At 38.5% G+C, this 18,797-nt stretch overlaps 1 protein-coding gene across 1 annotated transcript; it reads right to left on the bottom strand.

Moving 5' to 3' along the window:
• Positions 1-12,982: 12,982 nt before the first annotated feature.
• LOC148848113 (uncharacterized) lies at positions 12,983-14,007 on the bottom strand. Its single transcript, XM_088948855.1, has one exon. It carries the CDS (start codon positions 13,594-13,596, stop codon positions 13,213-13,215), a length of 384 nt encoding a protein of 127 aa, XP_088804981.1. The 5' UTR covers positions 13,597-14,007; the 3' UTR covers positions 12,983-13,212.
• Positions 14,008-18,797: the final 4,790 nt, after the last annotated feature.

The raw sequence follows: 18,797 nt of genomic DNA, 5'->3' as shown, positions 1-18,797 counted from the left end.
GCCCTGGTTGATAAGCATCATAATATGATATGATGCACAATGATACATTGTGATATTTCGAACATTCTTTATATGTTATTTTATTTTATTTTTTAAACCAAAATCATGTTACATTTGTTTTTATTTTTAGAAAACAAAGGCAGTGTTTGGAACCGATGCTGATTAATCTTCACCGTTTTTTCAGAAATTGGTGATTTTTCAAAAATCACCTTTAATTGTTATTTGGTATCATTAGTGCCTTGTGAGCCAATTTTTAAAGGGAAAATTTATGATGCAGAAAAGATATGATATGGAAAGAGTTTTGACCAATCAAAACCCACCCATGAATTTTAATAAATAACACCTTATTTGCTCCTAGTTTGTGATTTCAGTTTATTGGTCAATTTTTTTGTCCCATATCATATCTTTTCCATATCATAGTTGAACCCATTTTTAAAAAATCGGTTATGAATTTGTTTGGTAATAATTCTCAAGTGTGTTTTTTTTTTTCATTAGAGTTATTATTCAGTGTATTCCACTCACATGCTTTAGATACCATATAACAGCCCAAATGATAAATCCATTACAAATGGTTTAAAATACCACATGCAACTGTAAAGATTGCAAAAATGGTAGCAAAAAATGCATAAAATATCATAAGAAAAAAAAAAAAGAATCAATATGTCTTAGCTTAAAATAGCATATCTGGTGATTTGTGAAGCACCAAATCACAATCTCCACTTTACACATAGGATGCCATGTCATCCCTGAGAAAAAAAAGAATCAGCCAGAAATCGGGAAATCACCGAAAATGGTGATCCCTCCTTTGGGCCAGATTCCAAGGACAGTTTTCTCAAAAAATTCTCCCAAAATCAGGAAAATCGGTCACCAAACAAAAAATTAATCGGCATTTTAGAGAATCGCCAATGTGGACCCGACGTGGCACCCAATTTTGAAATCTAACCTTGTCCTAAGATTGCTCTTAATTAAGAGGTATCTGAAAGACAATGAAATGCTAGAAATGTTGAAGATGCTTATGGTGTAGTTGATAGTTGCAGCCCAATAGTAATGGGCCATAATTGAGGCCCCTTAAATTTCTATTTAGTATGTATTAATTTAAGAATGTGAATATGGTCATGACTCATGAGACAATCTTAGGGATGAATTCCACCAATTAATGTTTTTTGAATAAGGTAAGATAATTTTATTAGAAAAAAAGAAAAAGACTAAGTATACAAGATGCATACAAAAAGAGAAATAGGGACCAGCAGCTCCCACTACCGAGTCCCAAGCTCCACCTCATACTCCGGAACAGGGTGTGGCTTCCTCTCCAAGTCTGACAAAACAGGCGACCACCGGATACACTCCCAGTTACAACTGCACGACGGCCGGTTCTCCAACGGCAGCTCAAGGTCTTCAACTGCAATCCGCAGCAAATATGTATTGCCTCGCAACGAGCTCCGTAGTTTTTGGTGTTCGCTCTAAACCAGAAGACGGATTGAGTCAATATTCTCTCAGGCGAGATTTTTTGGGTATGCAAAGATGAAGCCCCCACTGCGTCACCAATTTCTTTGACACAATCGGGCACCAGGCCGAGAGAGGAACACCAAAGACCCTGATCCACCACTACTCCAACTTTCCGAACAGCCTATCGGATTTCAGGGCGACAAGGAGAAGCTTTTCCCATTTAGGAATTGCTTTCGTGAATGAAAAGCTCCACAATCTTCTTCCTCCAAAGCGGAAATGACAAGCCACTTGTTTCCTTTTAGTCTTTTCATTTCCTCTCCAAAGCGGAAATGAAAAGCTCCATCTGGCTGGGCCAGTGGCGAGTCTAGACGCGTCAGCCGGCGAATCACATAGAGGAACCAATCGGATTGCGAGCAGAGCCGGTGTCAGTATCTCGCGTTGGACCAATCAGGGTGGATGCTAGGTTGGGCTTGGCAGGCCTCGTGGAGCCAATCGGACGCCCTCAGATGGCACTCCTAGATGATCGCCCTGGCAGCCTCAAGTACAAATAAGAGGTGACCCCCACAAGGTAAAAGATCCTAGATCTTAACTCTCAAGCACTTTTTTTGCTCTTTAAGATCTCCTACTCTTTAGTGGCCTCTTCCACCTCCTGTTACTAACTTGACTGTCAGAGCCTCTGCCTCGGGTGCCAACCTGGGGCCTCTAACGAGCTCTCTCACCTCGCAAGATCGATCTACCCGCCCTTGGCCACCTCAGACACCTCAACTTCGGGTACCTCGTACCTCGGCTTAGGAGTGAACTGACAGTGTTGACCTCGGCCAATCCGAGCATCAACAATTGGCGTCGTCCTGGTCACCAACGAGCAATTCCAAGTGGTCCTAACCACTTCGCCTGGCATGTCAGGGAGGCGTGTCCCCAGGCAGGAAACTGCCCTTAGGGTGGTCGCCCTGCCCGGGCATCAAACTAGCGGGGGCAGCGTGTTTGTGAACCCGCTAGACCTCACTTCCGCCGACTCCCACCGGGCTGAGCCCTCCAAACATGGTAGCAGTCGACATGCAACCAATCTCTTCGGCATGCAAGACCTCCCAGTAGAAGGGAGAATGAATCAGTACGGTCTTGCAATCGACGCTGAAGCCAAGGACACCGCCACTAACAAGAAATGCCACCTCCACCTTGCACCTCGGACCTTCGAGGCTACCTTGGCGACAGACAAGCCAAAAGGAACTGAGACGTAACCGGCCCATCCCACTACCGAGGAGAACGGAACGAAACCGAGGTACTCGCCAGCCAATAGATTGCCGATATACAAGCATAACTTAGCGCGGTGTTAGGACGGACTTTGGTTCACGACACATGACATTCGGAGGTCGTACGCCTAGTCGCTGGGTCCCCAACCTCGGTTGACAGCATAGCCGCGGTATACAACCTTTGCCAAGGCTACATGCTCGGACCAGACGTCGGGTCAAGGCATACGGCCCGCTAGAGGTCACACGCCTTCTCATCCCTCCTAACAGAGAACCTATTGGAACTCGGCTGCAGCCGATGAGTCGGCCCATAATTTAAACTGCAGCCTCGGAAGAGGGCACCGACCCCTACACAAGAAACGCAAGAAAAAATGCAATCGCAAAAAGCCACAAGATACACAACTTGGAGACCTCTTCGGCAGTAGGTGGCCACCTCGGCTCCACGACAACGTGACAAGGGAAAGAGGATAGTAACCTGACCGTCCCAGCGGTTCACCTCGCCACGTGACACCGATTACCTCGAAGGTCCACCTGAGCCTCGGCTATGGGAATAAGTGAGGCTAATTTCCTAAAGCGAATGTCTAATGAGCCACTTTGGATTGTTTTTTGTCTACTTGTGACCCTTTTAGACATGCACAAAGTATACAAAAAAACAATCATCTCATTTCACAATCCAACTTACAAAATTTTTGGCCCTCAAAGGCGAGTACATTTATGACGGACAAAAACAAGAACTAAAGTCGGATAGGCCTCACTCTCTGTTGGAGAAATGGCAGGTTCCTCGATGCCCGCGTCTGCAACATCGATGGGAACCTTGGCCTTGTCCTCGGGGGTGAGAGAGTCAGGGAGCACCTGCAACTAGTCAATGGTGAAGTCCAACGCCATCTTCAAAAGAGCCTTCTTGGTGTCGTTAATCCCCTCCAAGTAGGCCGCGGATCCATAGTGCACCAAGCACTGTTTGTACTTCGACATCTTCTGCCAAATAGCAACAGCATCCCGGTATTTTGCCTCATCCTTAGCCTCTGACCTCCTCAACTGGTTCTTGGCCCTGGCGATGAGAGCCTTCTCGGACTTCAAGTTGTCCTCCAACGTCTGCTGGAGCAGTTTCTCCTCCTTCAGCAATGCGAAGGTCTCATCTTGGCTGCTCTCTACCGTAGCCATCCACACTTGAAGCTGTTTATTCTTCTTCTCGAGCCGAGCCGCACGCTCGAGAAGGAGGCGGATGTGGTCACTGAGGCCAACATAGTGACTGCAGACCTGCACCAAGCACACCATTAGTAAAGCCAGTAGAATCTAGCAAGCAGCAAGTCAAAAAGAGAAGGAAACTCACATCGACCAAGAAGTCCATCCCCTCGTCGACAATGGCAATAGGGTTCGTCTACATCATGTCTAAGCGGTCCCCCAGAGGGACCATCCCCTTGACGAGGGCCTTACCTATGCCCCCGGTATCAATGGAGTCCCCCTCACGAACTTCCCACTTCGGGCGGTAGAGATGGTTTAGGCACTCCCCCTCTTTGCGGGTTCAGAAGTGGAGGGAGGAGCAGATGAAGGCCTGGCAACGACCCCCTTCGCAAGTGGTCTCCTCGGAGCAGTAGGAGCCCCCTTCCTCGGCACACCGCCCTCGGCTGGGCTGTCCTTCTACGCAGGCCTCTTCGTGGGAGGTGTTGGCGGCACCCCGGCTGGCCTTTTCTAGTCAGTCTTCCTTGGCCGATCCTCCTCGACCTTCTTCCCTCTGTCGCCCCCACTAGCTGGGGCCTGTGGACATGGGGTTCCCTTGGCGGGCGTGGACCCCTTCTCCACCCTTGCGAGCGACACCATGACCACTCTCCTTGGAGTCTGCCCCCCCGAGGTGCCCTTTGCCTGGCCTTTCTTCCTGGCCAAGGTGCCCTCTAGTAGTAGTCTCTTGGCATCCACGAGCATCTCTACAAGAAAATAGTACCAAACAACACGAAGAAAACAAGGATGATGGAGATGAAGGCGATTGACTGAAACTGAGGGCTCTGGCGAAGTAGGAAACTCTTGGAAGCGAAGGCAATAGTGAACAAGTGACGACTGAAGCCGAGACCCCTATTTAAAGAAAATAGACGGCCTAGATTGTGTGGGATCCAACAGCTAACGAACGATCGCCTTTTTCACCCATCCACTGATCGACATGCGTGGCTTGCCTTGGGTATATGAAACGATGCCTGGCGAACTAAATCACCTTCTCACCGCAACTCACTAGTCAGCCCAACCATGCTGACTCAACAAAGCGCAATCCGGTTCACCGGCGTCCTGTCCTCCATACGGCGACGACTCAACAACCCATTGAGGGCTCGGCCCCCAACTTGCCAATTTGGGGACTCGTGACCAGCGTGACCCATATCCAGCTCTGGGGACCGCTTCCTTCATGACCTACGACACTGCATAAAGATACTCCCTCACAAAGCAACCAAGTCACCAGCTTGGGTACCCTTGCGCTTCCTTCTCGGCAGCCGAAGCCGAGGCCTTGCGAGACGTGCCCAACATTCACAAGACTGGGGGGCAACCTCCCTTTCGCCCACCTCGTGCCACGGCAAACTCAGAGCCGAAGCCAAGGCCCCCCTCTGCAGGTGTAGCTAAGCCGAGGCCTTGCACGAGCTTTGGCCATCCTCGTAGTTCAAAGGAAAAGCATACCGATGCCACCGCAAGCCACGGCGCACGCAGGTCTATTGACGCCTCCTAGTATGAGATAATGCACTCTCTTCAGCCGAAGTCGAGGCCCTTCCTATCTTGGACCACCACCCCCACCCCAACCCCAGCCTCGGGAGTGGGGGGCAAATGATGTAGGCACATCCGACTGGGCCAATGGCAAGCCTACGCACGTCATGTGACGAAGCACATAGCGGAACCAATCGGGTCGTGGGCTGAGCTGGTGTCAACACCTCGCACTGGACCAACCAGGGCACACGCTAGGTTGGGGTTGGCAGGCCTAGTGGAGCCAATTGTGCGCCCTCACCTGGCGCTCCCAAACGATCGCGCCCTCAGTACGGACTGCATCCAGGCCGCCCGAGGTCACCCGCCCCCTAGCGGCCTCAAGTACAAATAATAGGTGACCCGCACAAGGTAAAAGATCCCAGAACTTATCTCTCAAGCACTCTTCTTGCTCTCTGAGATCTCCTGCTCTTTAGTGGCCTCGTCTTTTGTGCCCGCATCCAAGACTTTGTCCACTTTCCATCTCCTATTACCAACTTGACCATCGAAATCTCCGCCTCGGGTGCTCTCTCACCTTGCAAGATTGATCTACCCGCCCTCGGCCACCTCAGACACGTTGACTTCGAGCACCTCGTACCTCAGCTTGGGAGCGAACTAATAGTGTTGACCTCGGCCAATACGAGCATCAACACTATACTTGTTGTCAAAGGAGCATCAACACCTCGGCCAATACGATGGACAACCATGTGAGAACCGCATGATTAGACATCTGTACAAGAAGAACTCCCCGCATTCCCAAACACCTTGCTCGACCACCACAACCTTTATTGATGGACAAAGTACTTATACCAAAGCAAGCCGTTCCTTATAGACGCCAAAATCCGCCATGGCTCAGTTTGGGAGGATATGCAGAATGCCAAAATCTCTCCAAGCATTCTTTGCATGAAAAATGGAATTGTAATCAATGTTTACAATAGCCAGCCTTTGCATGGTTCCCACCAATTTTTCTCCGAGCTTTCTTTGCATGAAAAATGTAATATCTGGTCCTTACATAATTTTTCCTCAAATTTCTATTTCACTCTTGTTTTCTATTAAACCAAATATAACCTAATTAGAATAGTAAATTCTCAACCCAAGCTGATGGGCATTTAGCCTATGAAAAAAAAAAAAGAAAGGGGATAGTAGTAAATTCTCAACCCAAGTTGATGGGCTTGTTTACCTATGAAAAAAAAAAAAAGAAAGGGGATCCTGGTGGCCTTTATCATGTGGATAGGGAAGATTTTACTTAGAAAATATAAAATCAAGGTTCACAATTTTGTCATGTACTGGATGATACATATCGTATTGATGGGTCATCAATGCCAAATAATGAAGTTCTAATGTTTTTAAGGGAAAATTTCCTATTTTAGCACCTTGTACTTTGGGGCCTTGTGCCACTTTGGTCCCCGGACTTTAAAATGCGATAATTCAATATCTGAATTTTTAAGACATGACAATCCAGTACTTGCTGATAACTAACTGTTAACCAGTTGTTAAGTGGCATTTAAAAAAGATACAAATGCCATTTCGAGTGTCATCTAATTTTCTTTATCAACCATCCAAACATTAACAAAAATTTAGTAGTCTCAAATCCTTGCCTCTTCTATTCAAGAAAGTTGGGGTCATTAGAATGCCCACTCAAACATGACCCCAACCTTCTTGAATGGAAAAAACAAAGTTTTGAGACTGTTAATTCTTTGTCAACATTTAGATGGCTGATAAAGAAAATTAAATAACACTTAAAGAGCACTTGTGTCTTTTTCAAATGCAACATAATAATTGGTTAACGGCAGGTACTGAAAAGTTATGTTTTAAAAGTTTGGGTATTGAATTGTTATATTTTAAAATTTGGAGACTAAAGTGGCATTAGGCCCAAAATAGAGGGTACTAATCGAAAATTTTCCCATGTTTTAATTTGATCTATTCATGGATTAGAGAAGCCTTACGTCAATCCTCTGAACAGGTTTTGAAAAAAAAATTACCAAAGGGGTCTGTGGGGTTGAAAGACCGATAAGGTGTGTATAAGGTGTATAGGTGTTTGTAACCTTGCATAAAATAACTTGATCTTTTTTGGTATTTCATAAAACAACTTGATTGAAACTATTAGGGGAATTGATACCCTATATTGCTTTTCACATTAAGAATTATTGTAGCTGCATTTACAAATGCCACTGTCGATTACCAATCCCTATTAGTAAAGTTCTCACTGAAACAGTCTAAGCTTGAGAAAGAAAACCTTCCCTGTCTAGATAATTAGGAGTTTGCAATTAGAAGAGAAAGAAAGAGAATATGGTTGTGTTTGTACCACTGCTGTTTTTACCTGAAATGTTTTGGGTTTTGATTAATGCAAATTGGTTATTAGAGATATGTATTGACAATCACATATGAGAGTTAAAGCTAGAATGATCAGAGACGTTTTTACAAATAACTTCCATTTATGCATTTTTAAGGTATGTTTGTTTCAATTATAAGTAGCTGCAAATAATGGTTTTGCATGTGTTTTGTTTTGTAGGCATTTATTAAAATGTCGTTATGTCATCGTTAAATCAGTATTTTTCCTATTATATTCATTTATACACATTGGTATTCATAAAAGTGTATTTTGATTTATGTGCTCATCAACCATTGAGGAATCTTCATTTTATAACTTCCCCCAACGATTAATTATTTATTCACTGTTCTGTTGATGTATTGCCTTAATGGTGCCTAATGGCACCTAGTTGTCCAAAAATGATTTAACAAGTACTTTCCTTAGTTTTGAAGATAAATTAAATATAAACATTTATTTAATAAATGAAAATTATACCAAACACATACTATATCATGCCAAATTTTATAATCCTCTCGAAACATTTCATGTAGAAATAGCAATTGGACCAAACACAAGGACAGCCTACAACAATGGTTGTTTTTTTGCTAGGTGAATGGGCTACACTCCCCCCACCCCACCTAAAACCCTAAGGCGAGATATTCGACCTAGATCTTCATTATAATTAGCAAGAGACTTTACTAGCAAGCCAGCTGGCACCTTCGGGTGCATGTTCGTTGGTAGGTCGATAGGGTCCCAATCTAAAGGAACCTTTTAGTTCTAACTTATAAGGTGGGTCATCCAATGGACCCAATTTCATTGGGTATTCCCAAATTATGGTATCATCATTGTACTGAAAAATAGAGAAAGCATACAACTTTTTTGTTGTCTGAATTTTTTATCCAAAGATGAACACTGTAATACAGGACCCGTAACCTAATGAGAAGGGTGAAGGCAGAATCTGATCTGGGATCAGATCAGATCATGAGTAGGAAGTGGAAAGTAGAAAGTAGAAACTATATCCACCACTGACTGTACCAGGTGATGAACCAGCTGGCACTTTGATCACTCTTTCTTTAATTGAGAGAAAAGTAGCTCATATACGTCGAAAAGACAACGGGACTGCTTCTGGAAACATCTCCAGAAAGCAACAAGTAGGAACAACCCTACAGACAAAGTGGAACGAATTAGTATTTTATCTTCAGAAAAGATAGATAGCAAGAAACTGTAACAGCATTGACATGTTTCTACATTCTATTTGTCCTTTACAAATTTGCAAATATTCTGTCCATATGAGGTGTCACAGGAAAAGATTATAACTCTTACGTTAAGTAAGATTATGTTTGGTTTCAAGGAAAAGGTAGGGAAAGGAAGGAAACATATACAAGGTTTGTAAAAATTTCCTACATTTCCCTTTCTTTTCCCATTTTTTCTTTCAAACTAAACACAGCCTAATTGCTTAATTTGATTTCTGGCTTTCTAGTTATTGGGGTTTTTGTGAAACAAATCTTTTGGGCAGGAGACATTTTCATTCTCAAATTCTCAACTACATTTTCACATATAAGGCTCAGTTTGAAAGGAGTACAAATACATATATAACGTACATATTTTATATGTACATATTTATATTTTATCAAAATGCAGTTTCATCAAAACAAACTGAAAATGTTTTCAGTGTGCTTCAGCAACGTACCCTTGTTTCTAAAACCAACAAGTATTTTTAATTCCGAGCGTGGACAAGTTTAGTACAGTGGGTGTTGTTTTAAAAAAACGTTTATACCTTAAAAACCATTGAAATAGTATTAAATTATATACACATTTTTTATTATTTATTCAAGCCAATTAGGCATCACTAATTAGGTGTTACATACATCAAGAATTAAAGAACAGTGGTACCATTGCAATAAGCTTCATTTTGTGTTTGCTACACCGGTAACTTTTCATACAATTGGAGGCATTTAAAAAATAATAAACTTCCCAACCAAACACAAAAAGTAAGTGTTTAATACCATGTCAATGGTGCTGAAGACATATTCAAGAAGGCTGATATGGGCTAACATTTGGTGTGTGCATGCACACTAAAAATGGTGCTGAAGACATATCAAGATGCTTATGTTTTATTTATGTGAGGTCTATGAAAAATTCATTTTCCCTGGATATTACTTATGTAAGTAAGTGATTCCTATCCAAATTGGATAAGTAATTTTAACACTTGGGGGAGGGGGACAGTTGCCACACTTAGATGAAACCAAACTGTCCCTTTAATAATGGATTCTTATGACTAAAACGGCCATTATTTTGTTTACCTAGGAAATAAAAGAATATGCTTCGGGTAAATAGCTTCCCAAGTATGGAAGAAGCCTTAAAGTTATTAGGATTTATACCGGTTCATATTCAAATGAATTTACATCTCCAAAATAAGAAAATAAAGAACATGTTTCTGACTTCATTTTCTAAAATAGAAAAATGTAGACAGTGAATAACATGTTTTCTGGGGTTTTGTTTCAAGAAAATATTATTTTGTCAGGTATGAAAACTAGTTTTTTTCTTGAAATTGCACAAAGGAAATTGGAGAACACCTCTTTAGTTTTCTGTTCCTTTTAATACAGATGAAACCCCTTAATCACCACTAAATTCACTGGGTTGGTTAATAATTTCATGAGAGTTATTGGGCAGCCACATCAGTAATACCTTATAATTTTTGGTCTGAATGTAAACCAACTGATGAACTGATCATATATATGGTTATAGTCATTTAGTCTCCTCGGGCATCAACGTTTGGGGTGAGCGCATTGAATCATGGGCTTCTTAGGGGGACCTCAGACTTTACTTTGAGAACTATATTGCTAAGAGAGATTGGTCAAAGAAATATTCTCCTGAAATTTTTCTTTGGACTCTCAGCAGGAGTGTCTACACATCTTTCTTATTCTTCATTTTAGATTGAGAAGCTTGAATGTGTCACAACTCCCTCAAATGCCAGGCATCTTACACTAGTTCATGAACTCTCCAGACTCCAGGGACAATTTATTCCTTAGATTGCATATTTGCCCCATCACACTAGAATCTGATTCGAAATGTCTAATATGTATTCAAGTAAGTGCAAAGTTGACATGTGGTATTGCCTTGCTAACAAGTTAAATGGTGTCAAAACAAAAATGAGAAAAAAAAAGTAAATAAAGGTCCAACAAATGGAACTATGCAAATAAGTATGAATGCAAATATGTAGAGTGTAAAACAGTACATATAAATTGCAAAGTTTGGTTAATTTTGCATTGACAAATTTACCTTCTAACCAAATAGACTTTTAGCTGTAGTGGATGCAAATACGAATTCCAATAAAGCATATGCATTTTTTTTTTTATCAAAAGTCCACTTGAATGCAAATTTACTTCTTTTTTTATTGATGTATCTTATTATCAATGTAAATATGCATTGAAAAATGTTTTTTCTATTATTTGTCAATACATAAATGTAATGTTGCCAAACACGGGCAAAAGTGAACCAGAGTGCAAATTTACCTTGAACTGGGATTTACACTCCATTTGCATAGTTTCCAAACGCAGCCCTATGAAATTGATTTGAAGGACTATAAGTATATTAACCCCATTATTTTCCCCTTTTGGTTGTATGAGACTTTGTTTATTTGCAGTGCAAATTAATCTGAACCGTATACAAATTTTGCACCAGGTTCAGTTTTGCATCCTTTAACTGTTTATTTCCGTAATTTGCATTCTTAACTGATACAAAAAATTCGTTTTTTGTCCCATTTGCACTCACTGACAATGCAAGCTAGCTTGCATCCCAAAAGCTGATGCAATATTTACACCGCATTCCTCCCGTCCTTCCTCCATTCTCTCTCAAAGAATGTGGTACCAGCAACTACCACATCTTCTTGCTTTCTACCTCACACTCAAAAACAATTAACCCCCCTCCTACCTCCAATCTTTCATATAAGGCAGGAATCACATTATATTTTCCTATTTTACATCTTACAAACAAATAAGAAAAAATTAAGGCTGCATTTGGCATTCCTTATTTTAAGGACGCTCCTTTTTTCTGTTAAAACTTCAGTGTTTATAAGAGCATTTTAACCATAAAAAGAAATGCCAAATACAGTGTTCATAAGTCCTTCAAATAAGAAATGCCAAATGCAGCTTAATTCTAAAGCAAAAGTAAATCAGAATTTACACTCTGCTTGCTTGCACTATGCATTTACACAAGCGCAAATGAAATTTACAGTGCAAACAAACTGAACCAGATTAGTTATGGCCAATATCTTTTTCTCTCAACTGTGCTGCTTTCAGTTGGCCTTGGGATTTTGATTGTTAACGTATGAATGCAAATAGGAAAATAATACCTTTTAATCATTTAGCTCAACAAGTTAATAATCTCTCTCATAGCATAGGTCATGGCCGATGAAAGGATACTATGACTCTGATCTAGATCAGCAGAAACCTAGCTAGTGCAAGTTTCTAGCATTGAATCACAGGACAACTTTTAATAATTAAAAAAATTACGAAATATTTAATCTTGGGGGATGTACCTCCCAACCACTTAATATATTATACCATAGTGGACGAAATATATAATAGTTTTCTTTCACATCATTGGTTCTCATGCATCAGTCCATCTTGTATCTTGTCTGCTCAAAAAGTCCCCTGTAGTGGAGCGGAGCGGCCGGCTGACTTTTGCTCTAGTAATTTAATATATAACAAGTGCAGATCTGATCTTGATTTTGAATTCTAGAACCCAGGTCAGCGAGAAAAAGCAGTTTTCAAGAAGGATCTCAAGAAACCCATGTTTTGATGGAAACAAAATTTTCCTCGTTTTCCAACTTTATAAACCAAACATTTTGTTTTCTTCTCTCTCCTGGTACCGATGAAAATTCAATGACTCAGAAATGCATTTTGTTTCTTCAAAGCTTGAGTTCATTCCATTGTTTTCTCCTTCTATTTACTACGTCGATACATACAAATGCCTTTAATGACAACATAACTATAATTAACTAAAACTCAAAAAGAAAAAGAAATGGCAAAGAAAACCCAGTAGCAAGATTAATAGAAACACCCAACAGAAAGTAAGCTTAACAAGGAAGAAATAACTCAACTCTGAAGAAAACAAAACTGGGTTTTTTACTGGTGTTTCTTTACCTAATTTGTTGGGCAATAATAACTAGTGAAAGACATGAAAAGATAGGTAGGTTTTCCAGTGGTCTTTCTTATATTTGTTTTGGAAAGCAGGATTCTGTGTTTTTTCTTCATCTCTTCTATAGTTGGCAAGTTTCAGTAAGTCTACTGATAAAATTTTCTGTTTCTCATGTAGCTAGAGTGGAAACATGGAAAAAGCGATGAAGAACATACCCAACTTAAGAAAAAACAGAACTAGCATCAAGCCTCCATTGGAATTACATTCTCTGTACAAGAGAAGAAGAGAATTGGCCATGAAAAGCTGGATACTTATTCAAACCGAGAAGAGGCCCCCCTCCTCACCCAGTTTCTGTAACTAGTAAAGCGAGAATGATGATTCATCACCTACTTGCGATGTGCTTGCCGATCTCAGGTACTTCTTGGAAGTAGAAGAAGAAGATGATGATGATGATTTTGGGGAAGAAAAATCCCCTGACCTCCTCCTGAGCATCTGTCTCATCCCATCCGCAACTCGGACTGCGGGGTTGGACTTGAATTTCCGACAGAATGACATGTGAGCCATTACAGCTTCTTCCATTCCAAATGGTTTCTTCCCCCTACTCACCTCATCTCTAACAGCTTCTGAGCACAACCCACAAAGCCATTTCCCGTCGAATTTTGCCTTCACCTCACTAATGTAGTCCTGGGTACAGTCCTCTTTCAATCCGCAGCACTCACATCGCACCAACTCAATCTCCATCTCACTGATGACCTTTCTCTGCTTCTGGGACTCTGAAGGATGATCAAACCCAAGTCTCAAGCCAAAGTGATTACAGTATTATTACCAATTGACGCCGCTTTTGGTTATACTCATGGTAGGCTGCTTTTCTGCTTTGTTGGATTTGCTGGTTTTGTTCACAAGTGGAGTTGGTTCTTGCTAGAGATTTTTTTTTTTTTTATAGTGTGGGAGGAAGAGAAGGATTTGTAGTAGGGAAATTTGCCATGATTTTCTCCCTGTTCTAAGGGACAACGAGAGTAGAAAAATGAGACAATGTGTTGGGGGGGGCTCAGCTCTCACGGTTGGTCTTTTCTTGCATTTAATACTCAAGATCTAGGGGGTTCAGGAATTGGATTCTCTATTCCCCGTGTCATCTTTCTTTCTGGTCTGGTCTGGTTTTTCTTTCTCACTCTTGGGTTGTTTTCTTTTGTTTGATTGGCAGTTACTTTCGGTTAGAACTGTGAGATGGCTTGGCTAATTGGGTTGGCTTGGGTGGGCTGGCTCAGATTGTCTTCCAGTATGTAGGCCTCGTTTGTTCTGAATGGTTTATCTTTATGAATGTATTGATCTCTTGACTTCATTTGTTGAGTGGGAGGGGAAAAATGCATGCTATGGATCATGCACACGGATTCAACCGAGTTAACTCATTACTGCCAACCGAGACCAACCTATCCTCTACTGCCCTCAAAGAAGGTGGTTGTTCAACTTCCATTTTTGATGAATTTGATCTCTTCTTATATTGATATTAATTAATTTAACTATCTAGGAAAAACAAAATAAATACTAATGGTTAACCAACTATTTGGTCGGTTTAAATACTCATTCGGGTTAAAGTACTTATTGAACAATATTGATTCATCAGTACGAATATTTGGTGGCTAATATTATAGAATATGAATATTCAAATTAAAGTTCTCAAACCCTAAACAGTGGTTAGAATATTTTGGCATTTCTTGTTAATTTTTTAAAGGAGAAATTAGGATCCTAATAAATGCAGGATCTGAAAAATATGGAGAAAGCAAATGTCTGTCAAGTTTGTTGAACTGTAACAGTTTTATATGTATGGAGCTACATATTTTTTAACATAATATATATTTCTAAATAAGAATGACCGGGGTATAATTTTTTGGACTATCATAATGTCATTGAATATTGAATGACTTCATATCAAATCTAATGTATGCTACATTCTAATTTAGTAATAAAAGTAGAAAAAATAGGAAATGATATAGAGGGTGTTTCGAACCGTGGGCATTTATTCAATAAATGCTGCTATATAGGCGTCACTTCAATAGTTCCCTTCTCATGTTCCTCCGTATTCATTGAGAATAGCAAAAGATGAATTCGATTTCTGTACACGTCTACCATTTGGAAAAGTTATTTTTTAAAGCTTTTTCAAACGGTTAGGTGTTTTTTCACTATTATGCTGATGTGGTGCTTAATTGTCATAAGCGGTTGTAATTGTTATCTGTTTGGATTTTACAAGCAAATAAAGTACAAACGTTGAATGAAAAAATATAAACGGAACCAAACACATATATAATTAGTTTATCGTTTTCTTGAACAATAATAACACTTAAATCAAGGTTTAAAATATCGATACATGCACTCTACATATAGGGCAGAGCGGGTGTATTGGTACTTTGAACCTTCCACTTTTTTTTTTTTTCAAATTTCAGAAGTGGGCCATAAAAATGTTATTTAACTTATTAAAAAAAGATTTCTTTTTAAAATCTCTTATTATTGACATATTGGTCATGTGCATTGAAATTTTGACCCTTGCTTTAAATAGCATAAATTATTATGTAAATATGTAGCAATTTTGCATATCTCCTTTCTTTTTCCATTTTAAGTAATGCAATTATTCTTATTATTTATATTAATTTAAAAAAATTTATTAAGTACTTTCTTATTTATCCTTAATACCTCGGTGTAATAAATTTTATGCATACTAATTAAGAAAATGAAATTTAATTGATTTTATGTTACTATTAAAGGGCTATTTTGGTAATTAAAACATTCATCAACCAAAACAGGAAACAGATCGAGAGAACAATAGGAAAAAAATAAAAAGAAACCAAACAACAACAAAACCAATCTGTGACAAACCAGACATGGCCTAGCTGCCCGTATTGAGACTCTTCAATACAACCACCACAATTTGGTTACATCATTTAAAACATTTTTGAATGAAAATTCCATCTTTTCATCCTCATCACTTGGGTGTTGGGTCATACTATTATTTTTCACAGGTAAAAGCAATTCTTTTTGTCTTTTTTAGTCTATTTGACAACCTTTCTATAAAGCTAGGGAGACAACATTTATTAGCTACTACTACATTGTCGGATATAATATGTTTATGACAATTTTTTGAAATGTGTTTCGGAGGAATTTGTCCATCAAACTAGACTTTACACACACATTCACACAGAATTACACTGGGAACAATAAATGCATCACTATCTACTCTATATCTCTCTATAGAGTCGTTTCTGAGATCGGTGCTTTGTGTTAGCTATGTCGAACATTATAGCAGAAACAACCCTTGTATTGAAACTAGGGTTTCTTCATCATAACTGCAATGCCTTCCCTTCAATCACCATGTGTTTTGTATGCATATTTAGAAGATTTTGACCTAGTTAGCATTAAATGGGTATATCGACTAATGCTGTGTTTGGAAGGAGTACAAATACAAATTTATAGAGTGCAAAACCTTGTACTTTATATTATTTTGTATGTATTTTACACAGTACATATTTGTATTTATAGTTTTAGTCATGCAAGTTTCTACCTGAAAGCTTTTAATTAGCTAGGTTGATCAATACAAATTGTCATACAACTGTTATTTGAGGCTGTTTATAGTTAAAGTAGGAATAAGACTGATCAATATTGATGTCTATAATTCTTCAAATGCATGTCTCTGTTGCTAAAGGGGTGGTGCAATTTAATCATTCTAGCTAGAGTGATTCTTATATGTTATGTGACAATAATACATTTCTCTCACCAAGTTTTATCCGTCAACCTAAAAGAATTGTACATACCAAACACAACTTAGGCTTTAGTTTGGAAGGAGTACAAATACAAGTATGTAGAGTGCAAAACCTTATATTTTTTATTATTTTGTATGTATTTACATTGTACATATTTGCATTTCTACTCTTTTCAAACTAAGCCTTAATGTCCCAATTATTTTTGAAATTCTAGTAGTAGCTATTCAGGAAATTCTGGGTAATAGTAGGTTCCTTTATTTTACAAATGGTAATTCCTATAATCTAATACAAATTTGGAGAACTAACTTGGTTCCACAGTTATAACTAATATCCTCCGATTAATGCTTACTAGAAAATAATTTTTAAGAAATTTGTTTTATATAATATTAGATTTTTTTGTCAAAATAATATTGGATTTTAGAATGCATTAACATGCAAATATGTATTATATGCATAATGCATGCATATAGATATATTACATTAAACTACTTTAGTGTTTTTTTTTTCTCTTGAAAATTGGAATGATAAAAAAAGTATAGAGAAAAACTCTGCTACACACAATTTTGTTTTCCTGTTCAAGAGGAGAAAGAAAGAACAAGATCCTTTTCTACATTGCATTCCCATTAAGGTCACCATCAAGTTTTCTATCATTGCTTAACAAAGAAAAACCTAACTTCAAGTATATTCATGTTTCATCTGGTTCATGAACACAACCAGTGCTCTATATGATTCCAAAACCAGAAAAATGAGTTTTTTTTTCTCTTTTTCTTTGGAAGGAATACAAATACAAATATGTACATTATAAATCCATACAAAATATTAGGTTTTGTGCTCTACATATTTGTATTTGAATTCGTTCCAAATGGAGCCTTAACAATCTTACTTTCTCAATCAAGAAACATGGTTTGCTCATATAAGCATAACATAACAGTTTATGTGATGTATTTCATACCAATTTGTAGGCTACAGTCATAAATATTGTTTAGAGTGGGATCATTTAAAGCCATTGAGTTACTTGATTTCAGTCTATTCAAATAAATGGTGATATCTCAACATCAATTAATGACCTTAAAATTCTGGTGTCAAAGATCAGATCATTGTTTTATTTCGAAGAACAGCATACTTGGCTGATTTGATTTTTATGTGCTGCTGCATTATTGCAAATTAATATAATTCTGAAATGCATAAGACACGAGTATTTAAGTCTCCATGGAAGGTCACTATTGCTCTCAGAAAGTAGGTCTAACATGGAAATCCACATTGCTCCCCATCCTCAATGTTGTTATCATCCTCATTATATGTATTGTTTAGAGTATTTCATTATGCATCCAAAATTTCAGCCATGCATCAATACTTCTGTTTTCTAATTTGCTTTTTCACTTTGATATAATTCAAACATGGACATATAATCTATAGATATATTTGTCTTGGGTTTTGTGCAGGTTATAAAAATTAAATTCAAATATACATGGTTAATACTTGCGCACATGCATAACATGTATCAATACTTATCTATGTGCATGTGAGCATATATAATTAATAAAATGAATATTAATGTTTAAACCTATTAAAAGGACCTAAATTCCACAATATTTGGCATACCGATGTGTACATATAATATGTATCAATGTTTCAAACATTGATTATATATATATATATATATATATATATATGTGTGTGTGTGTATGTATGTATATATGCATATATGTATACGTTCTTTGTTAATTATATATAAGTGAATAAAGAACTTCAAGCCTTTGAGTCAGAAATACAGACAACCAGAAATCAGAAAGACAGAAAAAGAAATGTGAGCACAAGAAAAAACATGCAAGCACAAAACGTCCCTTTTACTTTCACTTTTTGTTATTTTCTTGACATAAGGAAATATGAAACTGACCTTGCTGCCTTCTCTTCTGTCTTTTGGTAGTTTGCTTTTACATTTCCCCACTACCTATGATCATCAGGGTAGATTGATATCGACAAATGTTGCATTCTGATCAGTCATTCCAAATATAAAATTATAAATGCAAATATTATTTTATAATCAAAAGAAAATTTCATCAACAGCTCTTTCCTCGTTAAGAAAATAATTATATCGTTATTATATCTGTAGAAGGTTGTATTAATAGATAATATTCTTGGTACAGTAGCATTTGCATATATATAATCTGGAAAGATGTATTTTGTAGTAAA

This window comes from Nelumbo lutea, chromosome 6, assembly GCF_056320005.1.
Source record: "Nelumbo lutea isolate HS-2025 chromosome 6, American lotus-T2T, whole genome shotgun sequence".
NCBI lineage: Eukaryota > Viridiplantae > Streptophyta > Magnoliopsida > Proteales > Nelumbonaceae > Nelumbo > Nelumbo lutea.
The sequence above is the reverse complement of the archived record's forward strand: the minus strand, read 5'-3'. Positions and strand labels throughout refer to the sequence as shown.

Coding starts and splice junctions, on each gene's coding strand:
- LOC148848113 (XM_088948855.1), bottom strand. CDS start 13,596: ATGGAGATTGAGTTGGTGCGATGTGAGTGCTGCGGATTGAAAGAGGAC.